General features: G+C 42.9%; 1 protein-coding gene across 1 annotated transcript in view; it reads right to left on the bottom strand.

Moving 5' to 3' along the window:
* Positions 1-26,731, bottom strand: part of PDE10A (phosphodiesterase 10A) — a 152,773-nt gene that overhangs the window by 93,789 nt on the left and 32,253 nt on the right. The window contains exon 3 of the mRNA XM_010839592.1: positions 16,284-16,312. Within this exon, the coding sequence (XP_010837894.1) occupies positions 16,284-16,312 (29 nt within the window). The remainder of the gene's footprint in view (positions 1-16,283; positions 16,313-26,731) is intronic.

Raw genomic sequence — 26,731 nt, 5'->3', positions numbered from 1 at the left:
AGTCCAACTCTCACATCCATACATGACCACTGGGAAAACCATAGCCTTGACTAGACAGACCTTTGTTGGCAAAGCAATGTCTCTGCTTTTTAATATGCTGCCTAGGTTGGTCATAACTTTCCTTCCAAGGAGCAAGAGTCTTTTAATTTCGTGGCTGCAATCACCATCTGCAGTGGTTTTGGAGCCCCAAAAAATAAGGTCTGACAATGTTTCCACTGTTTCCCTATTTCCCATGAAGTGATGGGACCAAATACCATGATCTAAGTTTTCTAAATGTTGACCTTTAAGCCAACTTTTTCACTCTCCTCTTTCACTTTTATCAAGAGGCTCTTTAGTTCTTCTTCACTTTCTGCCATAAGGGTGGTGTCATCTGCATATCTGAGGTTATTGATATTTCTCCCAGCAATCTTGATTCCAGCTTGTGCTTCTTCCAGTCCAGCGTTTCTCATGATGTACTCTGCATATAAGTTAAATAAGCAGGGTGACACTCTACAGCCTTGACGTACTCCTTTTCCTATTTGGAACCAGTCTGTTGTTCCATGTCCAGTTCTAACTGTTGCTTCTTGACCTGCATATAGGTTTCACAAGAGGCAGCTCAGGTGGTCTGGTATTCCCATCTCTTTCAGAATTTTCCACAGTTTATTGTGATCCACACAGTCAAAGGCTTTGGCATAGTCAATAAAACAGAAATAGATGTTTTTCTGGAACTCTCTTGCTTTTTCCATGACCCATCAGATGTTGGCAATTTGATCTCTGGTTCCTCTGCCTTTTCTAAAACCAGCCTGAACATCTGGAAGTTCACGGTTCACGTATTGCTGAAGCCTGGCTTGGAGAATTTTAAGCGTTACTTGACTAGCGTGTGGGATGAGTGCAATTGTGCGGTAGTTTGAGCATTGTTTGGCATTGCCTTTCTTTGGGATTGGAATAAAAACTGACCTTTTCCAGTCCTGTCGCCACTGCTGAGTTGTCCATATTTGCTGGCATAATTTCAACTTTAATAGTACAAGAATGTCCTGTATACCATCAATTATTTACATTTGATCATATTTGCCTTAGCTCAGTCGGTAAAGCATCTGCCTGCAATGCGGGAGACCTGGGTTAGATTGCTGGGTCAGGAAGATCCCATGGAGAAGGAAATAGCAACCCACTCCAGTATTCTTGCCTGGGGAATCCCATGGTCAGAGAAGCCTGGCAGGCTACAGTCCATGGGGCTGCAAGAGTCAGACATTACCACCACCATATTTGCCTTATCCTCGTGGTAAATTCTTTCCCTTCCTTCCCCACTTCCCTCTCTCTCTATCTCCTTCCATCTCTCTCCATGTGTGTCTTATCTATCTATCCATCTATACACACACACATATATACACATAAACTAGAAATACATATTTTTATGAATATTTGAGAAGAAGTTGTTATGTTCCTTTAACCGAAACCTTTAGTATATATTTCCTAAGAAAAAGAACAATAAGAGAGCAAACACTGAATTTGTACAGAGTGTAAGAGACATAGGTCAATATAGTTATCATAATCAGAAAAATAGATAAATTCATATTCAAATTTCATAGCTTGTCCCAATATTGTCTTTATAATTATCCCTTCCTCACTGGTTGAGGTTCAAATTCCAAATCGTATATGCCAGTTAATTGTCATGTCTCTTTTGTATACTTAATGTGGAACAACTCCACAGCCTTTCTTTGCATTCTTGAACTCAATGTTTTTGAAGAATATGAAGAATATTTGAAGGCAAATTTTATTTGCCTGGTATTTTCTCAAGATCAGATTTAGAGGTTTTGTATGTTGGGCAAGAGTACAGTGAGGTGATGGAGCTAGAACGCCATCGTCTATCCTGTATTTGCTCTTTGGCTTTCTGCTGGGGAGAAGGGCTTTCTGTTCTCCCTCATTCATTCATTTACATGAGTATGGACTCACAGATGCTAATTTTATTCAACCCGTGTAACTAATTAATATTAATACTGTTATACATGCATTTTAATGCTCAAATTGTCCCAAAGTTGACCAATGGAAACCCCCTCAAGATAGCTCCTATGCTCTTTTCACAAATCTTCTTGACTCTTTTAATACTTTCTTACTTTCTCATCAAACGTTTTGCTAGCCCTTGATCCAGCTATTTCTGCTTCTCAAAGAAGCCCTAGTTTCTTTTGTGGCAAATGATATTTAAAATCCAAAAGCTGGAGCTATATGTGCCCACTACTCTCATTGATTCTAAGCTTCTCATCAACACAAATATAATACATGTATATATATTTACATGGCAATTAATCTATGACAAAGGAGGCAAGAATATCCAATAGAGAAAAGACAGTCTCTCCAATGAGTGGTGCTGTGGACACTGGACAGCCACGTGTAAAAGGTGAAACCAGAACACTGTCCAGCAACACATGCAAACATACACTCAGGATGGATGACAGGCCTACATGTAAGACCAGATACCAGAAAACTCCTGGAGGAAAACGTCGGGAGAACACTCTTACACAAATTGCAGCAATGATTTTTAGATCTGTCTCCTAGAGTAAAGAAAATATGAGCAAAAAAAAATTTTTTTAAAGGACCTAATTAAACTTAAAAGCTTTCGCACAGCAAAGGAAATCATTAACAAAACGAAAAGACAACCTACTGAGCGGGAAAAGATAGCTGCAAATAATGATTGACAAGGAGCTAACATCCAACATATATAAAGAGCTCACCAATTCAACATCGAAAAAAACAAAGAAACTGATTTAAAAATGAGCAGAAGAATGAAGTAGACATTTGTCCAACAATACTCAACATCACTAATCATTAGGGAAATGAAAATCAAAACCACGATGAGATATCACCTCATACTTGTCAGAATGGCTACCATCAAAAAGAACACAAATAATAAATGTTGGTTAAAAGGGAACTCTTGTGCACTGTTGGTGGGAATGTAAATTGGTACAGCCACTGTGGAAAATAAGAGGTTTCTCAAAAACAAAAAATAAAAAATCAACCTAAAAATAGAACTATGTTATGACCCAGCAATTCCATTCCTGAGTATATATCCAAAAAATCCAGAAACACAAATTAAAACAGACACATGTACCCCAAAGTTCACAGCAGCTTTATTTACAATAGCCAAGATATGGAAGCAACCTAAGTGCCCATCACCAGATGAACGGATAAAGATGTGAGATATAATGGGATACTACTCAGCCATAAAAGAGGAAAAATTGCCACCTGCATCAACAAGGATGGCCCTGGAGGACATTATGCTGAGTGAAATGAGTCAGAAAGACAAATCCTGTGTGACACCGCTTATATGTGGAATCAAAAAAACTACAACTCACCAGTGAATAAAGCAAAAGAGAAGCAGGCTCGCAAGAACAGAGAAAAAACCAGTGGTCACCAGTCCGGAGAGGGGAACAAGAAAGGGCAGCACTGGGCTGGACGGTTAAGAGGTACAGACCATCACACATAAAGTAAGCTACAGAATGCGCTGCACAGCATGGAGAACAGAGCCAACATTTATAATAACTCTACATGGAGCATCATCTTTAAAAGCTGCTGCTGCTGCTGCTAAGTCGCCTCAGTCGTGTCCGACTCTGTGCAACCCCATAGACGGCAGCCCACCAGGCTCCCCGGGCCCTGGGATTCTCCAGGCAAGAACACTGGAGTGGGTTGCCATTTCCTTCTCCAATGCATGAAAGTGAAAAGTGAAAGGGAAGTTGCTCAGCCGTGTCCGACCCTCAGCGACCCCATGGACTACAGCCCACCAGGCTCCTCTATCCATGGGATTCTCCAGGCAAGAGTACTGGAGTGGGGTGCCGTGGCCTCCTCCCACTTTAAAAAATGTTAATCACTAAATTGTATACCTGTAACTTATATTGTGTAGCAACTATACTTCAATAAAAAATAAGATTTTTAAAACTTAAAGCATAGTTCTCAGAAAAATATAGAAACAAAATTATACTAGGCAAATACTTAAGAGGGCTATTCCTGGGTCAAAAAGTACATGTATGTTTAACTTTACAAGAAAGTGGCAAACCTTTTTCAATGTTACATATTAAGAATAAAGTTATCAAAATGCTTTGGGTATTTTAGGGGAAAACAAGTTATAAATAAAGGTCATTTATTTCATACAAACACCACAGGCAGGAGAATTCTAACTAAGCATGGGCAGTCACAATGAACAGTTAAGGAAACCTGTGGGCCTCAGAGGCACTGCAGGAGAAGAAGAGCTGGGAAAGAAGGCGCCACTGACTCTTTGCAAATGCTTATTGTAAAGTTTAAAAGTCCTTAACAGCAAGCAAGGGATTAGCAGATATTCATCCTGACACCAAGGGGAAGCTGCCTAGCTTGTCCTGCACTTAACTGAGTGCACAGGGAAGGCAGCACGAGAAGCTGGTTCAGAGTCCTCCACAGCAGCCTTCAGGAGCTCAGAGGAAGCATCTTACAAAAAGCCACAAAGGATGGAGAAACCTGGAGGCCGAAGAGCAGCAACCAGGACGAGAGGACAGAACGACTGCAGGTTACACTCAGGCAAGGCAGGAAGTTCATGTTAAAAGTGGTGAAAGCGAGCATGCTACAAATGAGGGAGACATTCTTTTGAAAACATGTCACCAGCTCAACACGAGGACAGTTCAGTTCAGCTCAGTCACTCCGTCGTGTCTGACTCTGCGACCCCATGGCCTGCAGCGCGCCAGGCCTCCCTGTCCGTCACCAACTCGTGGAGCTCCTCAAACTCATGTCCATCGAGTCAGTGATGCCATCCAGCCATCTCATCCTCTGTCGCCCCCTCCCTGCCTTCAATCTTTTCCAGCATCAGGGTCTTTTCCAATGAGTCAGCTCTTCCCATCAGGTGGCCAGAGTACTGGAGTTTCAGCTTCAACATCAGTCCTTCCACAGAATATTCAGGACTGATCTCCTTTAGGATGGACTGGTTGGATCTCCTTGCAGTCCAAGGGACTCTCAAGAGTCTTCTCCAACACCACACTTCGAAAGCATCAATTCTTCAGCGCTCAGCTTTCTTTATAGTCCAACTCTCACATCCATACATGACTACTGGAAAAACCACAGCCTTGACTAGAAGGACCTTTTAAAAACTAACTTTCCTAAAGAATACTTAAGTTTTCAAAGGATTATTTTAACTAATGTAATTTAGGGCAAAAAAGTCCAAGAGGTGAAAGGGCTTTTCATGATGATAAATTAATTTAGGAAAATGACTCCATGAGATAAGATGTCTTCAAATCACTCATGTAGTAAACATTTCTGATATGTCTAAGACTGTTAACAGAAAAAAATTAAGCCATCCCGAGCAGATGAATAAAGAGGTTAAAGAAACAAAAGATGTATCCAAGTGCTTTACCCAGTAGATGGATTTCTGAATGTCATTATGTAAATAAGTCTTTTTAAACAAATATTTCCTCAGCAAGGTGTCAAGCACTACTATTGTGTAAGTATCTGACCAGGCTCTGTCACTCATGGAATTGAAATCCCAGTGGGGAGAAAGCAATATACAAGAAAACAGTGATAATGTCTATGGCAAAAATGCGTGCTCAGTCATGTCCAACTCTGTGTGACCCCACGGACTATAGCCCTGCCAGGCTCCTGTGTCCTTGGAACTCTCCAGTCAAGAATACTGGAGTAGATTGCCATACCCTTCTCCAGGGGATCTTTCCAACCCAGAGATGGAACACAAGTCTCCTGCATTGCAAGCAGATTCTTTACCATCTGAGCCACCAGAGAACCCCTACCTGGGAAGCCCAAATAAAACACACTATGATTCTGTTGCCATCTTTAATGTAATAAACTACGATCTAGGAGAAACTGGACTTTACGCACAACTGTTCTTTGACTAGATCATTACTATATTCTTGCTTCATACAAAAAAGAAATGTGCCCAAAACAATGGGCTTTAATTCACCTCTGATTCTGCGACAGGGCTTCCCAGGCATCACCTGTGGTGAACAATCTGCCTGCCAGTGCAGGAGACTAAAGAGACGCAGATTCAATCCCTGGGTCAGGAAGATCCCCCTGGAGAAGGGAATGGCACCCCACTCCAGTATTCTTGCCTGGAGAATCCCATGGACAGAGGAGCCTGGCGGCTTACAGTCCATGAGGTCACAAAGAGTCAGACACGACTGATCAACTTAGCACTCCTTTCTCGTCCTTCGCTTCTGTTGCCAAGAACAAACGACACTAAGATCAACAGCTTCATACAGTTTCTCTGCTGTTAATATTTTTCAGCATCTACACTCTCTAAAACAGAGTTGTGGTTGCCAAGAATGGTCTTAAAAACAGGTAACAATTTAGAATCTTGTGAAAGAAGAATGTGTTCAGTTCCCATTTTAAAAATATCATAATGGCTTGATAGTGTGTTTAATCACTATCATCGTGATTAATAGGATCTGTGTTCTTCTATATATCACCAATATCATTTTATTATCACCGATCAGGAACAAACTGTAACAGACAGATGGTTTGTGTGTCTATCGTTAAGATTATGGGGTTCATTCTTAGCACAAGCAAACAAAAATCAGTCTTTAGCCACCATTTTCCAGTATGTAAATAGCTTGAAACATGTTCTTATAGCAGATTGATGCATTCAGCTATACAGGAGATATTCTGCCACTCAGTCTCTGCAGAAGCCAAGATGCTGAGAACTGGTCCTCCACCTAGACTTCCAAGGTTTCCATGGCTATAGTTAGTAACTAGCCGCAAAAGCTGCGAAATGGAATTTAGCTAAAATGAATACTGTGCTTTGTAAGAAATTTTGCTTTGAGTTCCACAAAACTCACGTTGGAGTGCCTGAAGCTTTTTTCCCTTTGCCATATGGAAAACACAGCCTCTGCTGGCAAGCTTCCAGCCAGTATTCCTTGGGAAAGCGGGTGATTCTTCCATCAGGGTGAGAAATCCTTGTTCAGTTCAGTTCAGTCGCTTAGTCGTGCCAACTCTTTGTGACCCCACGAACCACAGCACACCAGGCCTCCCTGTCCATCACCGACTCCTGGAGTCCACCCAAACCCATGTCCATCGAGTCAGTGATGCCATCCAACCATCTCATCCTCTGTTGTCCCCTTCTCCTCCTGCCCTCAATCTTTCCCAGCTTCAGGGCTAAATCCTTGTTAGGCTGTTTGCTATTTCAAATTCAAAATGCCAGAATTTCACATTACCTGACTGGAACGTTCCATCTCTGCCGTTCCTCTGGCTTCTCAGTCCTACAGTTAGGTTGATAATCAATGGGGCGGTGACCTGCCTGTCCTCCAGGTCCTCGTTTGCAAGTGTCATATCCAGGTGTCCAAAGACCCTCTTAGCCAAAGCCTGATTAAAGGAACTGCACTTAGGGAGACTTTAGAGGACATGATTTCTGTCTGCTTCTCCACTGGGTCACAGCACCTGAGTCCCATGACTGTCAGCTGGAGGCAGGGCATAGGGAACGTGAAAAACTACTCCAGGTATTTCTACAAGAGTCTGCCTACTCTTGGGCTTCCCTGATAGCTCCATTGGTAAAGAATCTGCCTGCAGTGCAGGAGACCCTGGTTCGATTCCTGGATCAGGAAGATCCCCTGGAGAAGGGGCAGATCACCCACTCCAGTACTCTTGGGTTTCCCTTGTGACTCAGCTGGTAAAGAATCTGCCTACAACGTGGGAGACCTGGGTTCAGTCCCTGGGTTGGGAAGATCCCCTGGAAAAGGGAATGGCTACCCATTCCAGTATTCTGGCCTGGAGTATCCCAAAGGTCCATCTAGTCAAGGCTATGGTTTTTCCAGTGGTCATGTATGGATGTGAGAGTTGCACTGTGAAGAAGGCTGAGCACCGAAGAATTGATGCTTTTGAACTGTGGTGTTGGAGAAGACTCTTGGGAGTCCCTTGGACTGCAAGGAGATCCAACCAGTCCGTTCTAAAGGAGATCAGCCCTGGATGTTCTTTGGAAGGAATGATGCTAAAGCTGAAAGTCCAGTACTTTGGCCACCTCATGCGAAGAGTTGATTCACTGGAAAAGACTCTGATGCTGGGAGGGATTGGGGGCAGGAGGAGAAGGGGACGACAGAGGATGAGATGGCTGGATGGCATCACCGACTTGATGGACATGAGTCTGAGTGAACTCTGGGAGATGGTGATGGACAGGGAGGCCTGGCGTGCTGCGATTCATGGGGTCGCAGAGTCGGACACGACTGAGCGACTTTCACTATTTCACTGCCTGTTCTAGTCATGTGTGTATCACCTTCACTTACTGACACTGAGCCACATTTTAATAGTATTAACATACTATTAAATCTTTGAAACTTCCTAAAGATTGACATAAAATCAGATAAATAGGTTTGCATTATCATGAAATTTAATAACCATAATAAAAACTGACAGGTATCCTTCCCTAAGAGACGCAGAAATGAATAAAGGATACCGTATTTATTTATTTTTAGGATACCTTATTAAATGAGTGGGCAAGACCAGAAGAGGGAGCACTCATGCAGACCCCAAACAGGAAGAGACTACCCTGTATCTCCAACTGGTAAGGAACCACCTAACTACCCAGGAAAGGACGCAAGATCTTCTCCCCACCCAGCAACAGCTCAGCCAATGAAAAGCCACTACACTCCCAGTTTCCTACAATGGACTCCGTGCTTGTCAACAGCCCTTCCAAGCTTCCCCTTTTTCCTTTATAAAAGAGCATTCGTCTTCTTTGTCTAGGTTTGCGTATAGCTTCTGCTATAGCATGCTTATCCCAAATTACAAATCTCGGTTATTCCTGAAAAAACAAAAACCCACAAAGGACTTTGCTGGTAAAACAACTGTTTTATTTCTAAGGTCAGCTTTACACAAATGAAGACTGACTCAGGTTCAGGTTCACATAACTGGAAGCTTAACAGCCAGCTAGTCTGCTTATTCATAGAAAAGTACTGACGATCCCAATTTTTATTTCTCCTCCTCTGTTTCTTCCTCTATTTGTGTCTTTGGTTATATTTTTCTTATAACCAATTAAAAATTATTTAAAAAAACAATACGCTGTGAAAAGAAACTGAAAGTGAATAAAAGTGAGTCTTCTGTGAAGGAAAAGACTGAAGTTCGCTGGGGAGGCTGCAGAAGGTGGGGGAGGCCTCTGAGACTCAAGAACTGTGGCTGCAACCAAGTGACCCCTCTGACCCAAATCATCACATTTTCTCTCCACTGGATTATTTCCATTTGTATGCATTTGTTGCTGTTTATTCCATTTTTTTTAATAAAAATGAAACATTTTAAAAACAGTATCTCAGGGCTGAGGAGTGAGCAAAATGGGTGAAAGTGGACAAAAGACACAAACTTTCAGTCACAAAATAAGTCTCAGGGCTGTAAGATACAGCACAGCGACTACGACTAATAGGACTGTACTGGATAATATACAGCACAACGACTAATAGGACTGTACTGGATATTTGAAAGCTGCTGAGGGAGTAGATCTTAAAGTTCTCATCGCCAGGAAGAGGCAGCTCATAACCATGCGGCGACGGATGATACCTAGGCCTGTTGCGATGATCATTTCACAGTGTGTGCGTAACTGAATCATTCTGCTCTGCTCCTGAAACTAATCAAGGTCACGTGTCAATTACACCTGACTCCCTGTCTAGCTACCACACACTTTCTTGTCTCTCTTTTAAGGCAAAACTCCAAAAGACAATTGTATGTATTTACCGCCTGCAATTTCTCCTCCCCCGCCCCCCAACTCTTAATCGCTCAGTGGAACAGCTCTAATTGAAGTCGCCCGTGGCCTCCACGCCGTCAGATCCAAATGCCAGCTCTCGGGCTTTATTTCCCTGAAATGCTGGCAGCGTTTAACACACCAGTGACTGCTCTCCTGGACAGTTTCTCCTCCACTCTAGGAGGCACAGGCCCTGGGTTCGCCTCCTGCCCAAGGACCCCTCCATCCAGTCTGCACAGGCCTTTCTCCCGTTGAAGACTTGTGAACGCCCTGTGCCAGGACTGTGGCCTCATCCTCTCTCCTCAAACCACACTCACCTCCTAGGTGAGCTCACGCAGTCTCAGCACTTCACATACCATCCCATACGCTGGGGTTCTTAATCATCCATATTGTTACTAAGGCTTCTCAAATTTGTATATCTAACTCAGATCATTCCCCTGAACTCCAGACTCAATAGTCAACTAACTGCTCAACATCTCAGCTTAGAAATCGACTAAAGGTCTCAGACTCCGCAGCCAGCGGTGACCCCTCTCCCTGCTCTGGCAAACACCCCCATCTAAGTGCTGGCAACCTTGACGTTCCTTCTGCTCAAGCAAAAACCCAAAGCTATCATTTCTCTTTTTGTCTTTCTTTCTATACCAAGCATCCAATTAATCGGCAGTTCTTGTTCACTCTACTTTCCAAATATGCATAGAATTCAGTCTGCCAAACCTCCGCACCGCCATCACCACCAGCTGCATCTCTTCCCAGGATCACTGCACTGTCCCCCACTTGTCACCACCCTTGGCACTGGGAGTGCTGCTGTATTTATGTACTTAAGATTCCCACACCTACGTCTGCACACTGGTCAATATGTGTTCTGTCTTGTAGAATGCTTTAATTTTTGTTTTAGGAATAAACTTCCCTCCTGAGATAAATTATCTTCTTAGCTTTTGAAATACATACTTTATATTATGTAGAAATTTTCTCCTTTTTCATGTCTGGAGGACTCATCCAGTAAAAACTTTTAAGCATCATGCATTGTAAGGGGACTTTTACCAACTTTTCAGTTTTTTTCACTGGTTAACAAGATATTTAGTTTTCTTAACTTTCCTTCAATAAACTTTAATAATTTATAATTTCCTTAATATTGGCCATTATGTCTAAATTTTCAAATGCATTAGTATATATTAATATGATTCCTTATTAAATTATTAATAATCTCCTTTTTGCCTATAGTTATCTTCCCTTTCTCATCCCCTAATGTTTGCTATTTTCTTATTTCTTGAATAGATTGCCAAAACTGTCTACTTTATTGATCTGTTTAAGAAAATATCTTTTGCATTATTAATTAAACCTATATTTTAAATTGTGGGCCATTAATTTCTTCTCATTAATTCCCTCTGCTTTTAAAAATTTTATTTTTGGTATTCCAAAACTGAATAAAAGACTATGCATTTTCATCTTCTTTTGACTGCATACCTCAGGTTTGGTAGATTTTATTCCCATTTCACATTTGAGGTTTTTAAAGGTCATTTTAAAAGGTCACCAAGATAAACACTGGCAAAGCACAAATTCAGATCTGTGCGATCTACACTGTTCCAGAGAAGTTCTTTTGAATGTATCACACGTGAAACTTAGACGCAGTTCACACAAAAGGAAACAAAGCTAACAAGTGGCAATGTGTTTATTTCCTTTAAATGAAAACAGTAAAACAACATCATGCCATTGCCACATGAGAAGAGATATGACTGCTAATTAAACTGGGTTAGAATGAAATCTTAACTGGAACAATAATTTGATAAACCAACTTATCAACCTGTAGTATGTATTATAAAATACTTACGTCTTTTCACCAAGTAATCTCAGATCTTAGCGTTCTTCTTCAGCACATATTTCATAAGACTAAGACTGCTAAATGAAAATTAAGACTATACTGAAACATATTGATAACATTCTGAGGGGCCAAGACAGTACCCAAGGATTCTCCTCTCTCCATAGAATTTTCCAGGCAAGAACACTGGAGTGGGTTGCCATTTCCTTCTCCAAGGGATCTTGCCGACCCAGAATCGAGCCTGCATCTCCTACACTGCAGGCAGATTCTTTACCACTGAGCCACCAGGGAAGCCCCCAAGAATTCTAGAGCTGGTTAAATTTGTCATATTCGAGTACTCAGCACCCAAATATTTTTTTTTTCTCTTGATGTTTTCTCTCCTTTTTCTTGTCAGAAATCTTTCTGATTTATAAGCTGGAGCCACTTACATCAAGAACAATAATAGTAAAAGAAAAGACCAATTGTACTGACTAGAGGCTCTGACTGACACGCATCCTTAGAGGCCCCGTCCCGACGGCTGTGGCCAAGGCTCTGTCCCCCCTCTCAGTCCTGGCCCGAGTGCCTGCATCCTGCGACGTGGCCTCCCAGTCCTGGCCCGCATGCCTGCATCCTGCGACGTGGCCTCCCTGCCCAGGGCCTGTGCTGGCTGCGCCTCTGCCACAGTGCACGTCCCCCAGCTTTCAGCAGGTCTCCTTCCTCCACCCCCTGTAATGTCTTCCCGGTTACCTGGAAGGCATCACTGGCTACACACTCAAACCCCCAGCCCATCTTCTTCCCTGGCCTTGTCTCTACAGTAGCCCCTTCCTAACCCACCATCACTCTCTATTGGATCATTCTGCTTTCTGTGTATTTATTTATTCTATGCATTTGTCATTTAAAAAAATTTTCAACTGTCTCCACCACCGCCTCCCGTACTATGAGAACTGGGGTGCCATTTTGCACTGTATTCCTAGAACCTAGAGCAATGCCTGGCATACAAATGCTCACTAAGTATTTGTCTATGGAATAGAAGTAGGGAGGAGGAGGGAGGCGGGGAGGGAAGGACCAAGAGAGGAAGAAAGAGGAGGAGAAAGGACCGAAGTCTTACTGATCTGACTTGACTACATGTCAAAAATATCTTAGTGTACCAAAAGATCAATAACCATAAATGTCCTGGAGTTTCTTTGAAAAGCTGATTCTCCCTAAATCCTATTACAGACACAGAGCTGACAAGAACTACCTGGCCTACCCTGTCTTATCAGGAGTCAAGGCACAGTTGGTCTACAATGTCGTGCCACAGCTGCCACCTTCTAAAAATATACTGACAACACAGTAGGCTTTGTCAGAATGTCAACCCAACCCTAAGGAGATGTATGGGAAAAACCTGAGTGAGTGTGTTTCCCTTGGAAAGACAGAATGCAGTCCCTCTATTTGAGGAGTTCTCATGTGGATCGGAGAAGGCAATGGTGACCCACTCCAGTACTCTTGCTTGGAAAATCCCATGGACGGAGGAGCCTGGTAGGCTGCAGTCCATGGGGTCGCTGAATCAGACATGACTGAGTGACTTCACTTTCACTTTTCACTTGCATGCATTGGAGAAGGAAATGGCAACCCACTCCAGTGTTCTTGCCTGGAGAATCCCAGGGACGGGGCAGCCTGGTGGGCTGCCGTCCATGGGGTCACACAGAGTCGGACACGACTGAAGCGACTTAGCAGCAGCAGCAGCATGTGGAGCAGCCTGTACATCCCAGCCTTTTTTGAGTTGCTACAAAAGTCAAAACAATGCTAGCAGATAGCAGTTAAGGAGAGTCTGTTTGGCTCCCAGTGCAACGTATCTCACAACAATCAGAACTGCCTGGAGAGTAAGAATCTGCCTCCCTGGAGAGCAAGCTCTCGACAGTGGATGTGCCCTGTGACCAGTCACCATCCACCTAAAGGTTGCACTTGTTGTTGTTCAGTCGCTAAGTCACGTCTGACTCTTTGCAACTCCATGGACTGCAGCGCTCCAGCCTTTCCTGTCCTTCACTATCTCCTAGAAATGTAAGTTGAGAAATGCTAAATACATGAGCTGATGACCTAGACAAGTGTCAGTTGCCACAATCTGTAAGTTTTTTTTGTTGTTGTTCTAAATATACTCCAGAACTTGGTAAGTTTTGATATTGATTGGATAGCATCACTGATTTGATGGGCATGAGTCGAGTAAGCTGTGGGAGTTGGTGATGGACAGGGAAGCCTGCAGTGCTGCAGTCCATGGGGTCGCAAAGAGTAGGACACGACTGAGCAACTGAACTGAACTGAGATATATAAAGCACACCAAGATTAAACAGTGAAGAAAAAGAAAATCTGAAGAGACTCATAACTAGGAGGAGATTGAATCAAAAGAAAAATAACTTGACCAAGAAAAGCCCTGGACCTGATGGCTTTACTAGTAAATTCTACCAAACACTTTGTTGTTCATTGTTCAGTCACTAAGTCATATCCAACTCTTTGCAATGCCATGGACTGCAGCACACCAGGCTTCCCTGTCCTTCACTCTCTCCCAGAGTTTGCTCAAAGTCATGTCCATCAAGTCAGTGATGCCATCCAACCATCTCATCCTCTGTCATCCCCTTCTCCTCTTGCCTTCAGTCTTTCCCAGCATCAGGGTCTTTTCCAACGAGTCAGTTCTCCACATCAGGTAGCTAAAGCTTTGGAGTTTCAGCTTTAGCATCAGTTCTTCCAATGAATATTCAGGACTGGTTTCCTTTAGGATGGACTGACTAGTTTGATCCCCAAGGTTGCACAAGGTATTTCTAAGTCTCACTTTAACTTAAAACATTGGTATGCCATTTTATAAAGCAAATTCTGAATATCAGAACTGACCGAGATCTGGAGTACATTCAGGAAAAAAAAAAAAAAAAAACCACGTAAGGATCCTGGCAACCGATACTCTTCTAGATCATCAGCTCATGTATTTAGCACTTCTCAGCTGGAGATGCATTTCTCTAAATCCGGCATAAAATAGGAGACTCTTATAAAACAATAGCAAAGAAGAAAAGCACTGTGTATAGCCGCTCCTCACTTCTCATGGCCTTAAATATGGCACGCCGTGTCGTCTGCGTCTCCTCTCCGCTCACCCAGCAGGAGGCACTGTTATACGACGCACGCCGCCATCTGCACCCACAATGCCTGGTGGCGATATTTTGCAAAATTAAACTAGGCAAAGATGCATTCAACCAAAAGGACTCTTCTTTGTTCACACAGCTATTTTCCCCAAATAGAGCCTGGCAAGAATAACTGAAAGCGTGGACTGCAGCAACAAACTCACTGATGACAGACACTGTGGTATAAAAGCTTTAAACGGGGGGACACTGGAAGGTAGCCCACTAAACGGGCGAGCAGAGTCAGGGCAGTGACATCAGCAGGGAGCAGGAGGACCGCTGTCCACTCCGCTGCCAACGGAACAGGACGGAAGGAAGGCATGCAGGCGGGTTGGAACCACCTCCTGGGGCATATCTTTCCCACTTCCCTTCAGAACAGCAATATCTAAAACCTTTGCAGGCTTCTAAAGGCTAAGTTGAGGTTAGGGATTCACTATGAATGAAAGCTATTCTACAACAAGAATGTGATGGCTAAGTTGTATTGCAGCTTTTTCCGTACTGTCCTTGATGTATAAACAGGTGGTACCACCTCAGAGCTCTGAGATAGTGGCTTTACCAATACCAACACCTCAGTATCTCATGACAGTCCAGGTCCACTTGTGAGGATCCTCTGTTATCCTCACACATTGCTTTCAGCCGTTTCTGCTGCTCTCAGTAGCTGTAAAAATTCCAGGCTGATCTCTCTGCCGCTGATATACGCTGAAACACTCAGACTTGGGAACGTTCCAACTGCGAGCCCAGAAGACGCAAAGCTAATAGTGCCAAACCCAGGAAAACCCTGAGACTTCCAGAATCTTAAGTCTGTTAGGTTGCGATGGGCAGGGGGAACCCTGCCCGGTCTCCAGCAATAGCCCTGGTCATTTTAAAGATTCATTTCTTCAGATAATACAGAGTAAAGCAATGTATCTGAATATGTGACTCTGATTAACAGTACTTCAGTTTCTTTCATATGATAGAGTGATCACTTACACAAAGCTGTATCAGGTATAATTCTGACTGATTATTTTCAACACTGATTCCACCTATTAAGATCTTTATCTGTCAACAGGATACAGAATTATAAGATCCATTTTATGTGTAATCACAGAATTATCATTTTGTAACAGCTTTTGATACCACACCCCACAAGCTCTTAAATTTGCTAAGTCTCTTAAAGCATTTCTCTTGGGTGTGAAAACAGTGTATTTAACATTTGTGAAAGTACTGACGAAAGTCACGCCCTCGATCCAGGTGGAGTCACCTTTTGCTCTCGCAGAGTGAAGGTGCATGAACTCGCAGGCAGGGCCGGCCAGGCAGCACGAAGCCACTGGGCAGGGGCCATGAAGCGGCGGCCGGAGCACCTGTCCCCACCTGGGAACGTCGCAGAGGCGCGGCCTCACCTTCCGGTGTTTCAAGAGAAGCCAGAAATCCCGTCTTAACATGCACTCGCTCAGCCTCTGACTGTTGGCAGCAGAAAGCTCTTGAGCACGTGCAGGCCGCGCGGGGCGCATCTGCTCGCTATGATCAGTTTGAGCCCTCTGCTTTGACACCTCTCTCCCCACTGGCTTCATTCCACGCTCACGAGTGACGCTTTGGAGAGGGCACTCAGTTTTGTAATTATTTTTCTAACACTTTAGCGTGTTAGAGCACTGAAAAAATATGCAAAAGAATGTACTTTCTATATTGTGGTAAAAAAAATTATATTCACATTACTTACCCTGCTGACTTCCTTAGGAGCTGATTCATCTGGGGGATGAAGAAGGGAGGGAGAAAAAAAAATAATGTTAGAAGCTCTGGGTAGTTTCTGAAAAACATAGAACATGTCATTCAGTCTCTGGAAACCAGAAGGGTATTTGCAATGCTTCCTCTTGCAATGTCTAAAAATTTGGTTTTAAACCTCTGTAAGGTAAAAAAACATAATATATTTAGAGTTAGATGTATGTATGTAGCAATTTTGGAGGGAAATGAAATAACACCACAGCTTGTTAATCATTTTCATGATTACCTTTTTAGAGATTTTCAAATAGTAATGCCTGAAAATATGGCTACACTGTATCTTATCCAATACATATGCCTAAAAATGAGACTGTAGTATTTGCAATATTCTAAATGACACAATCCGCACGAATGTCTCAAAAGGCCATTCGCACTTGTGCTGTCGGGCAGGTGCCAGCATTCCGCGTTTGCTGACATGACAGCTGTGTCTGCACGGCCTGGTGAAGGCACAGACCACTCCCGCCAACAGGCTGCTCGGCACCACGGACCCGGCAGGCGGCGGGCTTGTCCCCACCAGCAGGGCAGCAATGCTTTCTGGTGATAAGACTGACGGGTTGTCCTGGTCTAGGTGAGGCCCTCTGATGGGCTCTCCCTGCGCGGCTGGCTACATGGCCAGACTATGCCTGTGTAACCAACAGGGCATGAGAAACAAACCGGCCAAGGCGCCACTTTGGGTCCGCCGGCTGTGAGCACCCGTGCCCGGGAGCTAGTTCTGACCCAGAGAAAATGTGCTGACGTGGCCCTTCCAGAGGATGCGGGTGGGGGCTGGAGACCCCTCTCCAGACCCCTCATTGGGAGGCAGCCTTTACCGCTGCTGCCTTCTTGGGCCTTGTAGCAAGGAAACCTGTCTTACTACCCCCATCATCACACACTTCACACACCAAGTTTCTAACGTGTTCTATACCACACCAGAGCACAGCCTCATCTACCTTAACACCGACAAAGGTGTGTCCCACAGGTCCAGACAGGGCACTGATTCTTCTTTCTCCTTCAACATTCTTATTAACTAAACCACTGAGTCCTGGCATTTCCTCTTTTTTTCTAATCTTTTTTAGATTTACGGCTTACCACCCATTTCCACAAATAATATTAAGTATAGTCCCAAAGCACATATCAACCAGTAGCCTCTAAGCTGATCCCTGAATTCCGTATCTGCCCTGGAAATCATGTACACACACACACACACACACACACACTGACCCACCCAGTTTATCTTTCAAAAATATTCCATCCATCCCCATCTATCATTCTAGTGATCAGGTATGGATGTGAGAGTTGGACTATAAAGAAAGCTGAGCACCAAAGAATTGATGCTTTTGAACTGTGGTGTTGCAGAAGACTCTTGAGAGTCCCTTGGACTGCAAGGAGATCCAACCAGTCCATCCTAAAGGAGATCAGTCCTGAATATTCATTGGAAGGACTGATACTGAAGCTGAAACTTCAATACTTTGACCACCTGATGCAAAGAACTGACTCACTGGAAAAGACCCTGATGCTGGGAAAGATTGAAGGTGGGAGGAAAAGGGGACAACAGAGGATGAGATGGTTGGATGGCATCACCAATTCAATGGACATAAGTTTGAGCAAGCTCCGGGAGTTGGTGATGGACAGGGAAGCCTGGCATGCTGCAGTTCATGGGGTCGCAAAAAGTCACACATGACTGAGTGACTGAACTGAACTGAACTGATCATGCCCCTTGGATGCTTCAGAATTTATAGTAAATTAGACATCAAAGGGCTTCCCAGGTGGTGCTAGAGGTAAAGAACCCACCTGCTAATGCAAGAGACACAAGACACTCGGGTTAGATCCCTGGGTTGGGAAGATTCCCTGGAGGAGGGCATGGCAGCCCATTCTAGTATTCTTGCTTGAAGAATCCCACGAACAGAAGAGCCTGGCATGCAGTCCATAGGGTCGCAAAGAGTCAGACACAGCTAAAGCGGCTTAGCATTCACGCACACTGCCTCTACCTGGGGACTTTTTCAGAATTAGCAAGCTTGGAACTATCAGATAGTATGTGTTCAGTAAACAGTAGCTATTCTTGTATTACCTGTTAACATATATTTCTTATACATTTTTGTTATATTTGTTCCATAATGATTTGAATATTACATCTGATTTCCGTAAGAATGTAACCATGTTACAGGGAAAACATAGACTTTATGTTATATACTGAAGTCACTTGATTAAAAAAATTTCACTTATTCCTTAACTCCCAACCTCTTATTCTTTTCTAAAGCTCTCTGAAGATGAAACTATTTGATTTAATCATCACAACAAATTAACAGATTATAAAGTTGCAGAGACAGATACGTTTCTAACTCTTTTAGATTTTTATCGAAGAAGTTCAGTAAACGGGGGTCAAAAGTGAAGGGTGATTAACGCACGGACGCCGGCAGGTAGCGCTCATGCGCACACGCTGACTGCAGCACTAAGCGGAGCGTCCAGGCTGCGACCCTCCGGGGCCGTGCACTGTCCAATCACCACCACGACCCGGAAGTTGGTTCAAGGGAAGAAGAGCTCGAATGTCCAGACATTCGAACGTCTGCATATACACGTCCGCTTCGCTTTTTCCGTCGGTTCTGCCGAGTGCTTCTCCAACTCGAGCGTGCAAAGGATGCTCTGCTGCTAGTATTTATACAGACCAACTCCTCCTTTGGTTTGATGGCCAGTTTAAGGTATGTGAAAGGAAAGTGCTATCTACAGCCTAACATCGGGCTTTTTCACCTTGTGCACAGACTTAAGACTCTATCTTCTACGTCTTCTTCAGACTCGGAAGCCAAACAGTTTCTGCTAACTGAATGTCAAGTCCATTACATTTAGGGAATTCAGCAATTTCAGTTGAGGGGATTAATGAGCGCAGTGAACTGGTTAGGATAAGGGAACCTGGCTTCCTGCTTCCCGCATTTGGAAGTTCCATCGAGCTCTCTTGCCCAAGGAAACGGCCAGCACCCTGAAGACACGGCCCGGGTGAGTGCTGCACAGTGGAGCGGCCGGAGCGGGGCGCCCCAGAGGCAGCGCAGGCGGAGGCTCAGTGCGCACAGGGCTCTGGAGCCTGGCCGCGGCTCACTTGCTGTCATAACTCTGGGCAAAAAGTCTGACTGCCTTTGACGGCCTCTAAGTCTGAAGTGCAGCAATATGTGAACCATGAACTTCCAGATGTTCAAGCTGGTTTTAGAAAAGGCAGAGGAACCAGAGATCAAATTGCCAACATCCGCTGGATCATGGAAAAAGCAAGAGAGTTCCAGAAAAACATCTATTTCTGCTTTATTAACTATGCCAAAGCCTTTGATTGTGTGGATCACAATAAACTGTGGAAAATTCTGAAAGAGATGGGAATACCAGACCACCTGACCTGCCTCTTTAGAAACCTATATGCAGGTCAGGAAGCAACAGTTAGAACTGGACATGGAACAACAGACTGGTTCCAAATAGGAAAAGGAGTACGTCAAGGCTGTATATTGTCACCCTGCTTATGTAACTTATATGCAGAGTACATTATAAGAAACGCTGGACTGGAAGAAACACAAGCTGGAATCAAGACTGCTGGGAGAAATATCAATAACCTCAGATATGCAGATGACACCACCCTTATGGCAGAAAGTGAAGAGGAACTAAAAAGCCTCTTGATGAAAGTGAAGGAGGAGAGTGAAAAAGTTGGCTTAAAGCTCAACATTCAGAAAACTAAGATCATGGCATATGGTCCCATCCCTTCATGGGAAATAGATGGGGAAACAGTGGAAACAGTGTCAGACTTTATTTTTTGGGCTCCAAAATCACTGCAGATGGTGACTGCAGCCATGAAATTAAAAGACGCTTACTCCTTGGAAGAAAAGTTATGACCAACCTAGATAGCATATTCAAAAGCAGAGACATTACTTTGCCAACCAAGGTCTGTTTAGTCAAGGGTATGGTTTTTCCAGTGGTCATGTATGGATGTGAGAACTGGACTGTGAAGAAAGCTGAGAGCCGAAGAATTGATGCTTTTGAACTGTGGTGTTGGAGAAGACTCTTGAGAGTCCCTTGGATTGCAAGGAGATCCAACCAGTCCATCCTAAGGGAGATCAGTCCTGGGTGTTCTTTGGAAGGAATGATGCTAAGGCTGAAACTCCAGTACTTTGGCCACCTCATGTGAAGAGTTGACTCATTGGAAAAGACTCTGATGCTGGGAGGGATTTGGGGCAGGAGGAAAAGGGGACAACAGAGGATAAGATGGCTGGATGGCATCACCAACTCGATGGACGTGAGTCTGAGTGAACTCCAGCAGCTGGTGATGGACAGGGAGGTCTGGCGTGCTGTGATTCATGGGGTCGCAAAGAGTCGGACACGACTAAGCGACTGAACTGAACTGATCTGAAGTCTGAAGTGAAGCAACATCCAGTCCACATAATTTGACACTGAAAAATAGTTTTCTTTCCACAAGAACAATCACAAAGTAACAAAGCCCCTGACTTGGGGACTTCCCCGGTGGCCCCTGGAGGCTGACTCCGTGGCCCCTGGTTGGGGAACGAGACCCACAGCGAAGGCCCAATGCCGCCAAACAAGCAAAAATAAAACAGGAACAGGAGAGCGGTGGTCCCCAAGGTGCCTGTCCTTCCGTGGACGGGAGGGAGTGACGGTGGGCCAGGTGACAATGGGGGCCGTGGCAAACGGCAGGCGAAGCTTCTCTCTCAGCCCACGGCTGGCTCCCGCTCGGCGACCAATAGGCCGCCAGCCAGTGGAGGCCCCGGGCCCCGACCTAGACCGTCCTATGAACCCACAACTCCAGGACGAGTCTGCACTCCCGGTGCACACTCAGGACCGAGCGGCCAGGGCACTCACTTACACATGAAAGGATAAGGAGTCACGGCAAAGAGGAAACGGACATGGAGGCCAGATTTTGAGTCCTTCGTGACCATCAAGTGAGCAACCAAAACGTTCACAACAGCAGGCACTTCTTACGCGGCACTGTGGTTCTGTAAACGTTTCTTTACTCGACAAATGTGCACTACGGACCCAGTATGTGCCGGGCATTTATCCTTGTTCTTAAGGAGCTTACTCTCTAATAGGATGAACAAACAAGAAAAAAAGTTAAGCAATTTCAGAACGGGAATATTGATGCTTGTTAAAGAGAAATTTTTTTTAAAGACAAGAAGAAACCATCTTCAATCTAAACATCATTTTAATGATTTTTTAAAGCCTTAGGAAAAACAGCCCATGCAGCAAAAATTTTCCTGGAGAACATCCAAGTACACCTTCCAGCAAGTACTTATTTTTGAGTTAAGTACTCATTGGAAAAGACCCTCATGCTGATTGAGCGCAGGAGAAGGGGACAACAGTGGATGAGATGCTTGGATGGCACCACCAACTCGATGCACGGGAGTGTGAGCAAACGTGGGAGAGAGAGGAGGACAGGGAAGCTGGCGTGCGGTAGTCCACGGGGTCACAGGGAGTCGGACGTGGCTTAGCAACTGAACAATAGCACCAAAAGTACAGAACAAATGAAATCAGTATCTGTGTAACAGACTGAAGCCACAGCTACACTGAATATAAAGTGTGAACAACTGTCTAAGATAGGCCAAAGAATCCATCCATATGTGACATCACGAGCTCTTCTAATTTACCAGAAAATATTTTCATAAAATGTTGACAGTAGTTAAAAATCAGTAAACAAAATCAAACGAACATTTCAAAATATAAACCCTCACAACCATACCTTCAAGGCTGTAGAAATGGAAACACAGATATTAATATAAAAATAACCTGGAGGTTTGAAGCCAAAATGGCAACTAATATCATGATAATTTGCTTATCATCAACTTAGAAGGAAAATGTAATGTTCACTGATGTTACAGGAAGAAGAAAAAATGAAAAAAGATTTTGATAGGTGGTTTTAATACTGTGAGATGATAAAATACTAAATCCTGATATTTGTAGACAAGTCCATTAAATATATAAAAAACAACATGTCCCCAGTATTTTAGGAGGAAATGAAAATTTTTATTTCCCGTTAGATTACTATTCTTTTTTATTCCATTATTATCCCCCATGAGTGAACGAATGGCTAGCAGGACAATCATTTCTCTAAATCTTCTAGCCATCTTCCATCATTAAATCTTTAGGCAAATAAGGAGAAACTAAACATAGATCAGTAGACTAAACAATGCTTTTAACAAAAGAACCTCACCTTTCCCCTCAACAGGCCTACTGGTCATCTGTAAATCTGCATCTTAAAATGTAGATCTGTGAAAAAATTGAGGTCACATTTTCTCTAAGAAATGTTTGTAGAAATATGGTCAGTGTGTTTAAAAGTAGCTACTTTGAGACATATGCAGTGATACTGATTTTTCATTAGCAGCTTTACTAAAGCCCAATTTACATGCCATAAAATTAACCCATGATAAGTATACAACTCGGTGATTCCAGTCGATTTACAGAGGTGTGACGGGCTCTCACCAATCCAGTTTAGACCCTCCACCCTCCAAGTCCCCTTATGTCTCTTTACTTTCAATCCCTGTTCCCACCACAGCCAGTCACATCAGGGCCGTCTCTGTTCTCACACACTCACCTTTTACGGGCATTTCAAGTAAGTGGAATCACACAATACAAAACTAGCTGTATCTGGCTTCCTCCACATAGCACAATATTTTGAGATTCATCCATGTTAGAACATGTATCAGTATTTCTTATTATCAAATAGTATTCCTATTATATGGGTGTATCACATTTTAGCCATTTGCCAGCTAATAGACATTTTAATTGTTTTTGATTTGGAGCTATTCTGAACAATGCCCCCTAGGAACTACCGGATACATATCTTTTGTATGGACACACTTTCCTTTCTCCTGGATAGACACTTAAGAGTAGATTGATGAATATTAATAAAGTTTAACCTTCTTAGAAACTGATCAACTGTTTTCCAAAACACCATTACCATTTTACTTTTCCAAAAGTGAATTGCACAGACATCCGTTTATCTTCATCGTCATCAATACTGGACAGTGTCTGTCCTTTTTCTTTCATACTGGGTGACTGTACAACATCTCGCTGCGTTCCCCTAATAGTTAATGATGTTGAGAAGACTTACCAGCCATTTGCATACTTCTCTGGGATAATGCATATCCAAATCTGTTGTCTGTTTATACATTGGGTTGTCTATCTTCTTATTGAATTTAACAAATCTTTATATATTCTAGATATGTTTTTAATGAAGTCTATTTTTCCAAAAGAATTTTTTTTATTTTAAGGATCCTCCTTAAGGTATTGTATAAAATAACTCTTTGGCCCACCCAAGATCATGAATTTTTTTTTCCTATTTTGTCTACAAATTTCAAAATTTTAGCTCTTTCAATTAGATATATGATCTATATTAAATTAATTTTAGTTTATAATGTGAGGAAAGGGTATTTTTAAATATTGCATCTGGATATCCAATTGTTCTATAACAACTATGCTTCCTTCTAAGGAATTGTTTCAACATCTTTGTTGATTTGACCACGTGAGGGTTTTACCTGGACTCTGAATTCTGCTGCATTGACCTATCTGTAAGGCAGGACAACAGAGCTGAAATACCATTAGTACAGTAAGTTCTGAAACCAAGTAATGTAACTCCTCAAAACTGAACTTTACTTTTGTAATTATTATGGATCTTTTAGGTCCTTTACCTTTTACAATCAACCTCTCAATGTGTATAAAAAAATCCCTCCTGGATTTTGAGAGGTAATGAGTTGAATATATAGATTAATTTGGGGAGAACTGTCATCCTGGCAATACTGATTCTCCCAACCCATGAACATGACATCTGTCTCCATTTATTCAGACTTTTCTTTCCTCCCTCTCAGCAAGATTTATAGATTTCAGTGTATGAAATTTGTGTTTCTTTGCTAAATTTATTCCTAAGCTTTTTAATTTTTTGAGGCTATTATGAATAAAAGTATTTTCTTAATTTCTGACTGTTCCTTTCTAGTAGATGGAAACGGATTGATTTTTGTGTCTTGATTTTTTTCCTACATCAGTCCTTGTCTCCTGAGACCTTGCTCACACGTTCATTAGTTTAGCAGTTTTTTGTGGAATATTTGAAATTTTTCCACATCCAGGATCATGTATCTGTGGGAAAAGGATTTAGTTCTTCCACTTAAACCTGGATACGTCCTGTTTTTTACTGCTCAGGTTAACAGTTCATGTCTCCTAATTCTCTGACAGTTTTCATCATGAATGGATATTGAATTCTATCAAAACCTTTGTCTGTATTAAGATAATTGTGTTAACTCTAATAAGTTTAAATAATTGATTTACTGCTATTAAACAAACTGGTATTCATACAGGGTCATACCATATTTTTAATATGTTACTAGATTTGGTTTCCTGATTTTATTTAGGGGTTATTGCATGTATGTTCAAGGGAGGCTTGTCTTGTGATGTTTTAGTCTGGTTTTCTTATCAGGTTAATACATGACTCAAAGAAGGAGCTGGGAAGTTTTTCTTCCTCCTCTCTTTCCGAAAAGAGTTGGAGAAGGATTGGTAGTAACTCCATTTACAACACCTGATATGATTCATCAGTACAGCCATGGGAGAACAAGCTCTGGGTTGTGGAAATATGTTAATTAGTAAGGCCTGTTAGATTTTCTATTTCTTGTTATGTCAGTTTTGGTGATTTTATCTTTCCAGGAGTCTGCTTTATTCAAGATGTCTAATTTCTAACAGGAAGCTTTGCATTCTCCATCAACTGCTGATGGATCTGTCCAGCAGAAGGGGACAATGCCCAGAATCCCAACCTTCTTCAGGTCTGCTCGAGTTCTATGCTGTCTGGGCCCTTTCCAAGGGGGACCGCCGAAGCTTCTCCAGGAACGTGTGCATGTCCTCAGTCAGGAGCGTGTCTGTCTCAGTTTCACCGAGATCTCAGGCTGGCGCAGCCTGAGATTTGCCAGCCCTCCCCCACTCACTGGCCTCCAAAGCTCCAAAGATGGTGGCGCCTCCAAGTTGAATGAACGCTTTCAACTTGTAGAGAAGCTGTAAGAGCCTCTGCTCCAACCAAGGGGACAGGGCGCAACGGAAGAAGCTCCAGGCCATAACATGATGAATAGCCACGGTTCTTACCTGAATTTATCTGAAAACTGCAGGTCAGTTTTCAAATTATGAATGTCTCTCGAATTGCTGTATGCCTTTGGTTGACATTGAGAGACTAAAGTGGCTGGGTTTGTCCATTACTGTCCAATTGATGACTGCTTCTTGGGGAAAGACTTTGCTCCTTCTTCACTGTCATAGGTGGAAGTCCAGCTTTGGATAAATGTCATCATTTTCACTGAGTAACAGCAATTATCAACATGTGGTCCAGAGGCCTCTGGCATCCCAGAGACCATTCAGAGGGCTCACGAGTAGACTATTTTCATAATAACACTAAAATCCAACTCACTTATTTCTTATTTTTCACAAATATACATTGTATTTTTCAGAGGCTACATAATGCTCCTACAGTACATGGAATGCATCCATTGTATCCTAATATTTTCTAAAATGTTTTAAGATCACTGCTTTAAGATATCAGTATGTGAGCCTTCAGAGGCTCTTCACGTTCTCAGTGCTCTGTATCTGTATCTCAGTGCTCTTGCATCTGCGGCCTTTGGACACCCCTGCTCCAGCCTCTGCAACTTCAATAACATCTGATAATTAGCTACTTTGGATTCCCAAGTTCTTTGCACCTACACAGACACAGAAAAATGTACACTTCACCCCAAACTATTATTATTTAGAATTTAATATTTTAATTATTTTATCCTAAAAACAAAATTCATACATAGTATATTTTCTTATATTTAAGGATAGGTCATTAGCCTTTAAAAAGGGGAGCTTAGTTGACTCATTTTCTCAACCTACAGCTGCACCGTTTATGTCTACAGACACTGAAAAAGATGAAACTGACTTATGAGAAGATTCTCCGACTCATGGGAGGGAGGAATCTACTCCAAAGGAACAGGGTGAAACTGTAAATTAAAAAAAAATAGGATAAAAGATCACTCTTTTGGCTTTAATAATTTACCTTATCCTGCAGGTCAGGAAGGAGAAGGAAATGGCAACCCACTCCAGTGTTCTTGCCTGGAGAATCCCAGGGATGGGGGAGCCTGGTGGGCTGCCATCTATGGGGTCGCACTGAGTTGGACACGACTGAAGTGACTTAGCAGCAGTAGCAGCAGGTCAGGAAGCAACAGTTAGAACTGGACATGGAAAAACAGACTGGTTCCAAATAGGAAAAGGAGTACGTCAAGGCTGTATATTGTCACCCTGCTTATTTAACTTATATGCAGAGTACATCATGAGAAATGCTGGGTTGGAAGAAGCACAAGCTGGAATCAAGACTGCCGGGAGAAATATCAATAACCTCACATATGCAAATGACACCACCCTTATGGCAGAAAG

This window comes from Bison bison, unplaced genomic scaffold (assembly GCF_000754665.1).
Source record: "Bison bison bison isolate TAMUID 2011002044 unplaced genomic scaffold, Bison_UMD1.0 scf7180017864122, whole genome shotgun sequence".
NCBI lineage: Eukaryota > Metazoa > Chordata > Mammalia > Artiodactyla > Bovidae > Bison > Bison bison.
The sequence above is the reverse complement of the archived record's forward strand: the minus strand, read 5'-3'. Positions and strand labels throughout refer to the sequence as shown.